General features: G+C 45.7%; 1 protein-coding gene across 1 annotated transcript in view; it reads left to right on the forward strand.

Moving 5' to 3' along the window:
* The window catches only part of LOC121466055 (thrombospondin type-1 domain-containing protein 4-like), a 282146-nt gene that overhangs the window by 122595 nt on the left and 145516 nt on the right, over positions 1–14035 (forward strand). Inside the window, exon 5 of the mRNA XM_041679541.1 lies at positions 3483–3930. Within this exon, the coding sequence (XP_041535475.1) occupies positions 3483–3930 (448 nt within the window). The remainder of the gene's footprint in view (positions 1–3482; positions 3931–14035) is intronic.

The raw sequence follows: 14035 nt of genomic DNA on the forward strand, positions 1-14035 counted from the left end.
AGTGCGATTCTGAAACTAGACATTTGTATGTGTGTCTCACCCTCGGGGTGAGGTTCTGCTTTGGGGAAGATGCTTCCATCGTCATCCATCTCAGCAGCTGCTCTCTGCGGCCCACGAGCATCATTAAGCAGGCGTGGCTTCATCAGTGTGTGCTGAGTGAGTGACAGCAGGCAGCTTGGGCACAGGCAAGCAGGCCTTTACCGTGGGCCCCAGACGCAGAGGGCTGTTTTTTGTTTCACCACCATCGCTCTCTCGTTCTTCACTAACACCAATCATTTCTGATCTTAATTTTTGACCCCTTTGGAGGGTCAGTTTAGTTCAGTTCTGTGACTTTGTTCCTCAAAGCTGTGGATCTATGGACCAGTGGCACGGACCCTCCTGGGGGATTGTTGGAAATGCAGGGTCTCAGGCTCCATCCCAGATCTCGCAAACTTAAGTGCACCCCTACGTGTGTGTGTGTATGTGTGTGTTTGTGTGTGTGTGTGTGCATGTACACTCACATGAAGAGGCCAGAGGTCAAAGTTAGCTGTCTTACTTAATCACATACCCCCTTACTTTTTTAGATAAAGTCTCTGCATGAACCTGGAGCTCACTGGGCCAGCTAGACTGGCTGGTCAGCAGGCCAGCTTTTTTGTTGGTACCTTGGGGGGGGCAACTGAGCTTCTCATGCTTGTACATCAAGTACTTTACCAAGTGAGCTCCCTCTGCCCCCCAGAACCTGCATCTCAACAAGGTCCTAGGCACCAGCAATTGTGAGATGTTCTACCCCAGTTATCTGGGTTTCTCCATTACCTTCAGCTAGAGTCTACACTGAGCACTTACTTTGGGGCTAGATTTTCATTTTGGTAGGCTTTCAGAACTTAAAAAACATACACACTCCAAAATTCCTTCCTTTGCCTTCCTATGATGTCATTCATTTTACCTGGCCTGCCACAAGAAAGAAAGAGGCAAATTGGGTCCAAGTCCTATATGTATTCTAAGACTTACTTCTTAGTGGCATCTGTTAAAGCCTCCACCATTAACTGAGTCCCAAGTGTTGCCAAGATTAATTGAGAAATGCCTGAAGGTAAAATAAATACTGCTGCTTGGTTTAATTCAAAACCATATCAGCCAAGAATGGAGGTGCAATTAGTGATAAAGATGTTAATAATTAGTTGTGCTCTGTTAAGTTTTATATTCATGGTTATATAGAGTGGAGAAAGAATTTCCCCAGGAGGGCAAAAATCAATGTTTCACCTTGATTGCTATTTTAATGTGCTTATTTTAATGGGGCCATCCTGCAGAAACCCTTGGGCACATTTCCAGTTTTACATAAATGTAGAATTAATTATTATGGAAGCATATAATTTTAGAGTTGGAGCAACCTTGGCGGTCATTTAATCCAGTTTACTCATTCCTCAAATAAGAATTGAATTACTTAAGTCTTTCTGCAGAGTAGTGAATGCTGGGAGTCCCTCCTCTCAATGGCCAGGACTCCTTCTCAGATCCCTCGGATATGTGTGTTTCCTGTTGCCTCCGAATTTCCCCCAGACACAATGAAGTAGATTATTTCTCAGCTTCTCACCCTGGCCTGCATTCTGCTCTTGTTGCTTTTGGTTGTGAGGTTGGGGTCCTGGAACACGTGCCTGGTTCCCTTCTGGTCTTCTGCACCATTCCTAGCTCTGGGTTGTGTCCACAGTATTTGCATAACAAATTGCCATGTTCAGATCTGGAGAGCCTCTCCTCTTGCAGAGGACCTGAGTTTAGTTCCCAGTGCCCCTATCTGGCAGTTTACAACCCTCTGTAACTGCAGCTCCAGAGGATCTGATGACCTCTTCTGCCCTCCCCACAAGAAAAATTAAAAGCTAATTAAGTAACTCGACAGGCAGTTCTGGGCTTGGCTCTGATTTCCCTTTGCAGCGCTGGTACTGAGAATGGAGACCGAGCCTCGTGCACGTGAAGGGTGTTCTCTACCAGTGAGAAGGTTGGGGACTTGTAAGGACTGACTATCTTCCTACTAGTGGCATGAAATTGGACACGATGGGAGTATTTATACCATAGAAGTTGGCAATTGCTTCAAATCAGTGCCTTTTGATGTCAAGAAATGCAGTTTAAACATTTATGGGCATAACCACTGCATGTGTGTTTTCACAAGGTCTCAGAAGGCAGCGCATCTTTACAAAGTCTAAAGACTCATGCCAGCATGAGGACAACTCATTGCGTAGCATAGGTCTCCTCAGGAATTGTGGGATGGTCGACAGTCGCTTAATCCCTGCTTATCTTTTTTTTTTTTTTTTTTTCATTTTTTTTTTTTTAAATTTATTTATTTATTAAGGATTTCTGCCTCGTCCCCACAACCGCTTCCCATTTCCCTCCCCCTCCCCCGATTAATTCCCCCTCCCTCATCTGCTCGAAGAGCAATCAGGGTTCCCTGACCTGTGGGAAGCCCAAGGACTGCCCACCTCTATCCAGGTCTCGTAAGGTGAGCATCCAAACTGCCTAGGCTCCCACAAAGCCAGTACGTGCAGTAGGATCAAAAACCCACTGCAATTGTCCCTGCTTATCTTTTAAGGTCAAGGCAAGTTAGGTCTCAGACTATAGTAGAATGTCATGGTTTAGGCAAAGCTCCACCTACCCAAAAATGCTTTTAGGATCCATACAGCCATAGAGATCATGAGAAATTCACAGTTGAGTGAGAAAAAAAATTCATTATAAGGAAAAAAATGTGAATGGGAAAGTAACTGTTGCTGAAGCTGCAACTATATCTTTGCAGGTCTCAGGAATCCCTTAGCTTCCTAAGACCTGCAGAAATGCCCACAGTACAGTGAGCTTACACTGACCACAGCCCAAGCGTCATGGTGCAGTGTGCTTACACTGACCACAGCTCAAGCATCGTGGTGCAATGAGCTTACACTGACCACGGACCAAGTGTCATGGTGCAGTGAGCTTACACTGACCACAGCCCAAGCGTCATGGTGCAGTGTGCTTACACTGACCACAGCTCAAGCATCGTGGTGCAATGAGCTTACACTGACCACGGACCAAGTGTCATGGTGCAGTGAGCTTACACTGACCACAGCCCAAGCGTCATGGTGCAGTGTGCTTACACTGACCACAGCTCAAGCATCGTGGTGCAATGAGCTTACACTGACCACGGACCAAGCGTCACGGTGCAATGAGCTTACACTGACCACGGACCAAGCGTCACGGTGCAGTGAGCTTACACTGACCCCAGCCCAAGCTTCACGGCGCAGTGAGCTTACACTGACCACAGCCTAAGCATCATTGTGCAGTGAGCTTACACTGACCACCTCTTGTGATTTTAACTTGGTTTCTAATCTCTCACATTACCTGCAGGTCATCCAACCACTGATTTCTACCTCTGTTCTACGTCAGTCTCTAGGGAGCTTCTGTTCTGGCTTCCATGATGTCTGTTCTGGGCTCTTGAGTCGCGATAGAAATTCACATGACTCTGCTGGTCTTTGTTGTGTGCCTGTCTTTAGGAGCAGGACCCGAGGTCCCATCGGCCCTGGCAAGTACGGTTATGGGAAGGCTCCCTACATCTTACCACTGCAGACAGATACCACGCATACTCCGCAGAGGCTTCGGAGACAAAGACCTTCATCCCGACATTCCAGATCCCAGGAGGCTTCTACTTCTAGGCAGGGATACAGGCCACCAGCCCACCAGTTCTCCCACAGTGGACCTCTCTACCAAAGTGAAAGCGGCCCTCGTTCTGGACTGCCGGCTTCTGAGGCCTCTATCTATCAGCTGCCTTTGACTCATGAGCAAAGCTATCCTGCAGCTCCGGGTCTCTACCACAGTCCGGAAATGAGCAGCAACGGCGGTCCCAGGCCCCAGGGCTCAGCTCAGGCCTTTCCCCAGCATCTGCGGTCTACAGCCATCTCGTGCATTGGGGCCTATCGGCAGTACAAACTGTGCAACACCGACGTGAGTACACAAACCTCAGTCTGGGCTTGCAGGCAGCTGTTTTCTTAATTTCTGGTCAGTTGTCACCCAGTACATGGAAGATTAAGGGGGCCCAATCTCCTCTTTCTTTTCTTTCCATGTATTTACCCATATGTGTTGCTTGTGTGTGTGTGTGTGTGTGTGTGTGTGTGTGTATGTATGTATGTATGTATATAAAGCTAATGCTTTAAAAAATTGTACATAACTGATAGAATCACATCAATAATCTTGTAATAGCAATATTATTAATTGCCTATTTCAGGATAACAACTTTGAAAGTATCAGTAGTATATGCCAAAGTGATTATATTTTGCACCTTCTTATGTGGTTGCACAGGTATGTTTAGAGCAGATGCCTGTGTCACATGCCTTGCTCATCCACTTTCTACCTTAATATTTATTTATTCTTTTCTTGTTAAAGATTTATTTATTTTTATTTCTGTGTATGTGTGTGGGCCTCTGTGAGTTTATATACATCATGTAGGTGCCAGAGCATATGGAGGCCAGAAAAGGACATCGGGTCCCTTGAAACCGGACAGCTGTGTGCTGTCTGATGTGGGTGCTGAGAACTGAACCTGAATCTTCTGGAGGACCAGTATATACTCTTAGCTGCTGATTTGTCTCGCCAGCTCCTCGTGTTTTGAGGCAAGAGCTTGTTGAATGTGGAGCTCACTGATTTGGCTATTCTAGCTGGCTAGCAAGCCCCAAGGATCCTTCTGTTTCTGTCTCCCCAGAACTGGGATTACAAGCATACGTTACACACCCTTTTGTGGCCAGCACTTTACCAATGAGCCATATCCTTAGCCTCACCAACATCTCTTCTTTTTCTCATGAGTCTATGGCTGCCAAGGAAGTAGGTGTTTGGGGAGGCTCCTTGCTACTCCATAGAGTAAACACTCAATGTGATGTACCACAAAGGAGAGAGTAGTGAGGTCATAAGAGTTTCATCTTAGCAGAGAAGCCAGGATAGCTGGGACAGTAGCCGTCTGCAGAGTGCCCTGGCCAGCAACTCCATTCTCACTTATCATAGGATTTTCAAGGATCTTAAGAATTTGAATAGCTGGGCTGGAGAGATGGCTCAGAGGTTAAGAGCACTGGCTGTTCTTCCAGAGGTCCTGAGTTCAATTCCCAGCAACCACATGGTGGCTCACAACCATCTGTACTGAGATCTGGCGCCCTCCTCTGGCGTGCGGGCATACATCGAGGCAGAATGTTGTATACATAATAAATAAATAAATCTTTAAAAAAAAAGAATTTGAATAGCTATCATGGTGTGGACAGTCTGAATACTCACTTTTGTTATTAGTTCAATAAGTAGTTCCCGATCCCACCTTCTTCCCATATTGCAAGAACCTCTGCTCCTGTTAATAGCTTGCCTCAAGCCGGTCATTGCACGTGCTACTTCTCCGGCCTCCTTTAATCCTCTGCGCATTCTCTGTCCTCCCCGTTCCACAGCTGCAAGGCAAGGGTCAGCAACTTGGGCAGACACCACAGCTACTGGGTAGGAAGGCAGGTGATTGTTACAAACTGTGTCTGGCTGGCTGCGCAGCTCCTAACGGCAATGTCGAACCAGGAGAGAAGAGAGAGGAAGGAGGGGATGCGGGAAGGTTTAGCTTCTAAGCTGCTATAGTTTCCATTAATAATTTAATCTGCCTTAATACTCGTCGGTGAGTAACGGGACAGCTGGTACGTATTAGCTCCAATTTCCTCATTAAAAATCTATTTCCTGCTATGGAGTCCATAGAAGTGACTTAATTTGTGATCTTAATAATTCCTCCAAACGCCTGCCTTGCCTTTTAACCTGTTCCTCCATGGCGAGATTTCAGGGATTATTCGTTTCTATAAAGCTCTCATTTTTCTAAAGCCGTAGCCAGCCAGCCAGCCAAGTCACAGCGCCTTCCGTGCCATGGGAGATGAAAGCCCCATTGTCTTGTTGGGCTTAGGATGGAGCTCCGTGGTAGAGCGTTTGGCGAGCATGCATGAGGCTCTGCATTTCATCCTCCATAATGAAGAAAAAAAGTCAAATCTACTTTATTGTGTTGTTATGAGGATCAAATGAGGTGTTGTCTTTTAAAAATGTTTTGTGAATTGAAAAAGTAAGGAGTTGCCTACAGGATCAGATGTGGCTCTTGTTTGGAATACACACGGCTGTTCTATTAAAACGAAATAAATTCTTTGGTAGAGTAGAACATAGTCTCCCATTGACAAGTACATTTTGTAATTTTAAGATCAAAGTGAATCATAAGGAAGAAGGAAAAGACAGGGGACCCTGGGAATAAATGCAAGCCATCATCACTTAGCCCTTCTTTCATCTGGCCTGCATTTTTTCTCTTAAAAAAATATGTGTGTATGAGGGAGAGAGACAGAGACAGAGAGAGGGGGTGTATGTTATATGTGTGAGACAGAGACACACACATACGGGGGGGGTGTATATTATATGTGTGAGGCAGAGACACACACAGAGACACAGAGAGAGGGTGTCTGTTATATGCATGTGAGTACTTGAAGCCAGGAGAGGGTGTCAGATCCCCTGGAGCTAGAGTTACAGGCATTCGTGAGTCATTTGAAGTAGGTAGTAGAATCTGAACTTGGGGGCCTTTGGAAGAACAAGTGACCTTGGCCTGTGAGCCATCTCACCAGCCCCACACATATCAATTTATTATCCAATTACTGTTTGCAAAATAGGGAGCTAGGGCCAAGTGTGGTAACATGTGTCTTTAATCCCAGCACTTGGGAGGCAGAGTCAGGCTCATCTCCAAGAGATGGAGACCTGCCTGATCTACATAGTGAGGGCTATATAGAAAGACCATGTCTCCAAAAACCATACCAAAACCAAACAAACAAACAAAACAGAGTTAGGAATGATACAGAGAAACAGAAGTGAGCCAGTCACCTCTCTGGTCCCTTGACCCCTTGACTTGCATTCTTAAAGCAGACACTCTGCTTGCTCTCAGTAGAAAGAAACCATGGCTTTCCTGGGAGCCAGAGTAAATCCATTGAAGAGACCAAGTGCAGAGAGAGATTTACCTGAGTTCATTCATGATGTTACCTGATTTGGTGTGTGTGGTGGTGGTGGTGGGAGGGTATGTCACACAGGTTAGCTGTGAATTCACTGGGTGCAGAGGATGCTCTTGGGCTCTGCTGAGACTGTAGGCGTACACCACCACACCTGGTGTTCTGGACATTTTAATAGTAGGAAATAGTTAGGTCTCCAGTACAGGACAAAATCAACTGTCCTGTACCTTACAGGTTTCATTCCATAATTTTATTGTGACACTTTGCACAGTGCATGCCACTGTCCAGGTCACACACCCTGCCTGCCTTTATGGGGAGATAGTGTCTCTCCCATGCGTCCTGATATCACCTGTATTCTTTTGATAAGGTCTGAACTTCTTGTAACTTGCACCACAACCCATGAATGCTTAAAAACTTCCCTTTTTAGGAGTCTCCAAAGGCCATCTCTGAGTATGATGATCTCCTGGGTGGTTCTACAAGATTCAGGATACAGTTATACTTGTAACTTCTTACAGTGAGAATAAACAAGGAAAACCTGGAAAAGAGAAACACAAGGGACCAAGTCCAAAGACAGCCGGGCGCTGGGTCCCAAGAGCCCTCTCCTTTGGAATCTCAGCATGGGTCCTCTATTGGTGAATTGTTGAGAAAGGTGAATTTTCTGCTAGAGACACATTTCTCTATACTAAAGCTTTTGGGGGGATTTGGTCATGCAGCCATTCTCTGTCTCATTACAAAATTCTAGACTTGCAAAGGAAAGCAGGCGTTCTGCATAGACTAGATTGTTTATACAAAGACTGGAATCCTGGTGGCTATGCTTGCCCTTAGAGGTTGAAGAGAACAGTCCTGAAGTCTGCACTCCGAGACTTCAGCCCCCACCCAACTTTGCAAACAGGCTTTTCTAAGGAGAGCAGTCTCAAACATTCTAGCATCCTAGCGCCAATGATGTCAAGTAGACCTCTCCATGCCCTCCCCTTCCTGATGCCCATGAAGAGATGACATGAACCCCTAAATTATGCAGGTCTTCTACTCCAAGAGAAAAAAGCCAAGGACAATATTATAGAAAGCATTACCAAAACTAACAGAGAATGCAGGCTAATACCTAGGTCTTTCCCAAAGATTAAAAAGCACACATGCACCTTCAGTTCTCTTCTGGGCAGTGTCGGGGAGAAGAGAAAGATGGGGATGCAGTCAAGTGCAGGCTGCAAGCACGGTTCTCAACTCCATCCTTAAACCTGTGTTCAGCCTGTCTTCAGCCCCCCCCCCCATTTCTAAGTTTCTTACGACAAGGGGTCAATTTTGAGATGTACGGTGCTGACTATGAGAAGGTCAGATTAGGGGCAAATATTTTGCAGACTTATATAAATCAGAACCCTGACTCTTCTCTGTTCATGGCTCCTCCGTCTACAGCATAATGGTCTAAAGCAGCAGATCTCAACCTTCCTAATTCTGAGACTCTGTAATACATTACTGTTCCTCAAGTTGTGGCAACCACCTAATCAGAAAGTTAGTTTTTGTTGCTTCTTCATAAGTGTAATTTTGTTACTGTTGTGAACTGTAATGTAACTATTTCTGAAGATAATGGTTTGTTGGGAGTCTCGACCAGTAGGTTGAGAACCACTGGTCTAAAGCTCTTCAGGGAAAGTCCTACTTGCAGGTACTTGTCTGGCATTGTATATGGTGCAAGAATACTTGGCCAGCAGGGGAGAATCCTGGGAACACAGAGTGGGAGCCCTGGGTTGGGGAAGACTCTACTGAGTAGGAGACAGTTAAGCTAGCTTTATAAAGATGACCAGCAAAGACCAGAAAGAGCATGTGGGAACAAAGAAAGGCTTAGCCAGGGACAGGAAGGAGCAGGTAGGATGTGTCAGGATCGTAGGCACCAGCTGGTGGGGATTTGCCTTCTTTTCTCCACCTGCCTCCTTCCTACTATGAATGATCAGAAACCTTTAACAAGAATGTATCTTTTAACAGATCAAAATTCACCAACATGCAGTGGGCTTTGCTTGACTTTTTAGACGCATGGGAAACATTTCATGTAGCGTGAAAGTCAGAAGCAGCTTCAAGTGCTGTGCATGCTGGGGAGAAGGAGATGGGAGGAGTCTGAATCCGAGGCCATTTAAACTGCTCACTAGAGGTGCCTAGAGACCCTGTAGGGGTTTTATTGTTATTGTTGTTTTATTTATTTTGTTTTATTTTTGTTGTTGTTTGTTTTTCTTTAAAGCAAGCAAGTACCTGTCTGGTTTAATTGGAGAGGAGGAAGTAGAGGCAGTATGGGATAGTACCCACAAAGGTGGCTTTGCAGGTCAAGCTAACATGGGTATTAGGATGAGTATCCTTGGCTTAAAAAGCCACTTTAACTCTCTGAAGTCTCCCATAAATTGCAAAGCATAATACTCTCTGTGTCTTACATGAGGTTCCCACGTGTATGGAAAGGTCAAACCCAGCTGCAGGCATTAAATTACTGAACCACACCCCTGCCCGTATGTGGACAGGTTTAAATCTCCAGATGTTGGTCTAGGCCCGAGTGGAGTCAGCAAGATGGTGGAGTATCTGGGTGCAGCTCAGGAACCTCTGTGGAAAATGGGAAGCCTTCTTCCCAAAGAGCCAAGGCTTCCCCGGCAAGTTTGTCTTCAGAAGAAAAGAGCCCACACAGAGGTATCTCCAATTCATCGGCTGCCTGGCACCTTGCCGGCTGTGGCTAAGACCAGACAGTCTGGTCAACAATCATGTACCCAGGATCTTGTTCAGACCCTAGAGCAGGGGTTCCCACCCTTCCTAACACTGTGACCCTTTAACACAGTTCCTCATGTTATGGTGACCCCCAACCATAACATAATTTTTGTTGCCACTTCATAACTGTAATTTTGCTACTGTTTTGAAATGTAAACATCTGTGTTTTCTGGGGGTCTTAACGACCCCTGTAAAGAGGTTGTTTGACCCCCACAAGGATCATGACCCAGAGGTTGAGAATCACCGCCCTAGACTTGAAAGCTAGGGTTTTATGTTTTTCTTTCTGTTTTTGTTTTTTGTTTTTGTTTTTTTCCTTAGGAATACTGTCAGAGAAGGAGACACCAAACCTCTGGTGCCTTAGAATATGAAGTTACAAAGTCTTTTCTACCATCTGCTTCTGGGTCTCTGTTAGTATTTGCTAAATATATCAACCAACCAAGATGTCTGTGACTAAGATGTCTGTCTCTCCCCAGCTTCTTCCCTTAGGGCCACTGAATTCACTGAATTCTCTTCAGGGATCAGACTGATGCCATGTTCCCTCCAGAGGAGGTGGACTGTAGAGTCATGTGGTTCCACAAAGGTACCAGGTTATGAGTGGCAAGGGCCTTGGCCATCAAGGAGCCATCTGGAGCTTAGTCTTAACATCTTGAGTCACTTAATGTGTTGAGGGGAAAGATGCCTGAGGCTAGAAGGTGGGTTCCCCAAGCACAGACAGCAGGAACTCTGTGGCTGCAGATTTCCCTGGGGTGGGGCTGGTTTATATGTTTGGGGTTGGTTGTTTCTGTCCTAGAGTGAGTGAAAATAGAAGGAAGATGTTAGCTAAACAGTTCTTGGGGCAGCTGAACTTGGTCTCTGCAGGCAGATGTGATTCTGTCCTGCATCTAGGCTGACAGTGAAGGAACGGGAGCCAAAAGTCAGTTTTCTGACTGCTGTTTGATGGAGGAATTTAGAAATGGTCCAGGTAGAATTTGGTGTACATCCATCTGAAGGTTTGAAAGCCTACAGGAAATCATGGGGCCAGTGACTAGATGGACTGGCCACCCGACAGTGCTCCTTTAGCTGAGAAATGAGTACTGGTGTAGGTACTTTTGGCAATTCTGTTTTCTATTCAGGGGTCTTGGAATTTCTATGGTAATTTTTATAGACTTACATATATAATGTATATATATATGTTTATATGTATATATACACACATGCACACGAGTTATATATATGAGTTGTACACATATGTGCTATTTACAGTCAACACTTTACATGCTTAAAAAATATGGTACAGGCTTGATAAAATGGTTCAGCAGTAAAGGCAGTTGGCACTCTGATGATGTGAGTTTGAGCCTGAGGATCCATATGGTGGAATAGGAGAGTTGACACGCTCAAGATGTCCTCTGACCTCCATATGTTTGTCCTGGCCTGTGCATGTGTGTGCTTGTGCATACGTACACACCAGGGTGGTGGCGGGGAAGATGTTTGTTTGCACAAGCATGCACACAAACTAAATAAAATGTAGTAGTGTTTTTAAAGTGACAATGACTGTAACTGCTTTAAGATAAAGCTGTATAAATAGCAACATTGTGATGCTAGAGATGGGTGTATCTGGCTTCAAAGACAGCAGTCAGTCATTTAAAAGGTGCAGTTCCTAGGTTGTAGAAATGGCTTAGTCTGTAAAGAGCTTAAGGACCCGAATGTGATCCCCAGAAGAGCCCAGATAAAAAGCTTGTCTTGGAGGTGTGTACTTGTAATCCCGGCCCAGGGAGGTGATTTCCTGGGGTTGGGTGGCCAACCAAGCTGGCCTAATCAGTGTGAGCAACACCAGTAAGACACCCTGTCTCCAAAATGGGGGGGGGGGGGAAGCTGGATAGCACCTGATAGACAGTACCTGAGCCTGGCTCCCACACAAATGGCACACACACACAGAGGGGGAGAGAGAGAGAGAGAGAGAGAGAGAGAGAGAGAGAGAGAGAGAGAGAGAAAGAGAGAGAGAGAGAGATCCTGTGCCTGTCTGTTTCGCTCTAGATCAACTTCCGGCCTTTCCCCATCCCTTCTGAAAAAGAGAGAAATCACACGCACACACACACACTCCCCCCACACTCTGTCGCTTCTGCCTCCACACTTGTATTCTCAGTCATAGTTTTGGCTGCATCCAGTAGGTTGATTTCTTTTTTAAAAATCTATCACCATTAAGAAGGATCAGTGGACTCTTTGCTTTTCTAGATTAGATACCGAGTGCCCTGCTGGCTAAACGCCCCTTCCCTTGTCCCTTCCCCATCCTGGTCAGGAGCCTTTATGAATCTTTCTTGAGTTGCCTGTGTGGTCCCTGCGAGGAACTGGGGTGTCCCGTGAGCCACAACACCTGCACAGTGACTTTGCTCTGTAGTAGAAGTTCATATTTTACCAGGCAGGCAGAAGGAAGTGAGGAAGCCACCCTCGTTAGTGGAATTCCTGATGTCACCACCAGGAAGTTTAAGTTCTTTAGGACGATTTACATTTTGCATGTTTGAATAAATGTATTCTTTGTCAACAAGTCAGCAAAGAGCATTCTTTAAAAACCATTCCTATAGGTATAGACACTTACAGATAACGAAAAGAATCAGAAGCACATAACCCATGAATGGCCTGGGGTAGGGCCTAAGTTTTTGTGTATGTATGTGCAGTGCAGAGAACTTAAAAATAGAGGATTCTGGCTGGGGATGAGGCATCAATGGAAGAGTGCTTGCCTATCACACACAAGGCTGTGTGTTTGGTACCCAGGACCACATAGAGCAGATGTGTAGGAGCCTGTCCTCTCAGCACTAGGGAGTAGAGGTGGGAAGGACAGAAGCCCAGGGCCATCCATATGATGAGTTCAAAGCCAGCTGGGTTACTTGAGACCTTGTCTTTAAAAAAAGAAAAGAAAAGAAAAGAAAATATTCTTCTGTTAGCGGATGAATTTAGTTACATTGACGTACTTTCGGGCTTTGACCTATGTCTTGGAATAAGAAGAAAACTTTTCTTCTGGGGGAACATTATGAGCTTCTTCTCTAGGATGAAAAATGATGCACTTGGGAATTAAGAAGAATTCAGGTTATAAATGCCTTGACTTCAGACAAACCATTTCACTGACCAGAAAATTATGGGAGTGGTTGGAGGTGGCGTGGGACCTTCTGAAGGGTGGAGCTGGTCCTGTGTGGCTGGAGAAAGGAGATGGTACACACACACACACACACACACACACACACACACACACACACACCACACACACGGAACTAGGAAGGCATTTTGGTCTGTGGATCCTTGTTCTTCAGATGAAGGATAAATCCCATTTTCCAGCTAGGAAAGAACAAGTAGGAGAATGTTTGCCAAAAGTGCCAGCCTTCCAGTTGCTCACGCATAGGTTTGCAGCGTTGGATTTGTCTCTGGTGTGTTCTGCTAAGCTCCCATTCTCTGAGCAGTGCTATGAGCTGGCAGCTTTGGTGCATACTAAGCCTCACTCAGTTCTCTGGAGATTAGGTGTAGGCAGGGATGCATGCAAAGTTTGCCATTCCTTGTAATAATTTAGCCCATGAGAAGCTAAGGTGGTGTGTGTGTGTATGTGTGTGCATGTGTGTGTATGCAGGCATGTGCCCACATGAGTGCTTGTGTGTGTGGAGGTCAACTTTGGGTATCTTTCCTCAAACCCTTCTCCTCTACATCCCGCCCCCCCCCTTTGCTTTGAGACAGGTTCTCAATGGCTGTTCTGCCAGTGAGCTTCAAGGCTGTTCTTCAGTCCCTTTGTCCCATGTCTCTGTCCCTTTAGTCTAGGGGTTTATAAGAATGCTCATTACTCTAGCTTTTCCTAGGAGTTCTGGGGGTTCCTAGAGGATCTCGAACTTGGGTCCTCATGCTTCCTTGGCAAGCACTTTTCTGACAGCCATATCCTTGGTCCCCCAAGGAAGGGTTTTACCTAAGCCATACAGTGGTTATTGATTTGCAGGCCACCATCTGTTCTCCAAGGATGTCTGGCCACCTGACCTCAAATAAGCTAAATAAAAGAGCCATGTTGAAAATGGAAAATGTTTTTATTCAATGCACCTACATGGGGAAGAAAGAGATCCAGTGGAACCCCCAAGTCACTCTTCCTCTTGGGGTACTGAAGTGAGAACAAAGTTTAAACAGAGGACCAAGGATATAATATACATTGTACATCTAAGCAGTCCAGCCAAGGTGTGGTCCCTCCCACCAGCGACCCATCACTATCTTGGTCCCGCCCACCAGTACCCATCACTATCTTGGTCCCGCCCACCAGTACCCATCACTATCTTGGTCCCGCCCACCAGTACCCATCACTATCTTGGTCCCCCCACCAGTACCCATCACTATCTTGGTCC

This window comes from Microtus oregoni, unplaced genomic scaffold (genome assembly GCF_018167655.1).
Source record: "Microtus oregoni isolate MIOR12 unplaced genomic scaffold, Mior012 000032F_ref0000030, whole genome shotgun sequence".
Taxonomy (NCBI): domain Eukaryota; kingdom Metazoa; phylum Chordata; class Mammalia; order Rodentia; family Cricetidae; genus Microtus; species Microtus oregoni.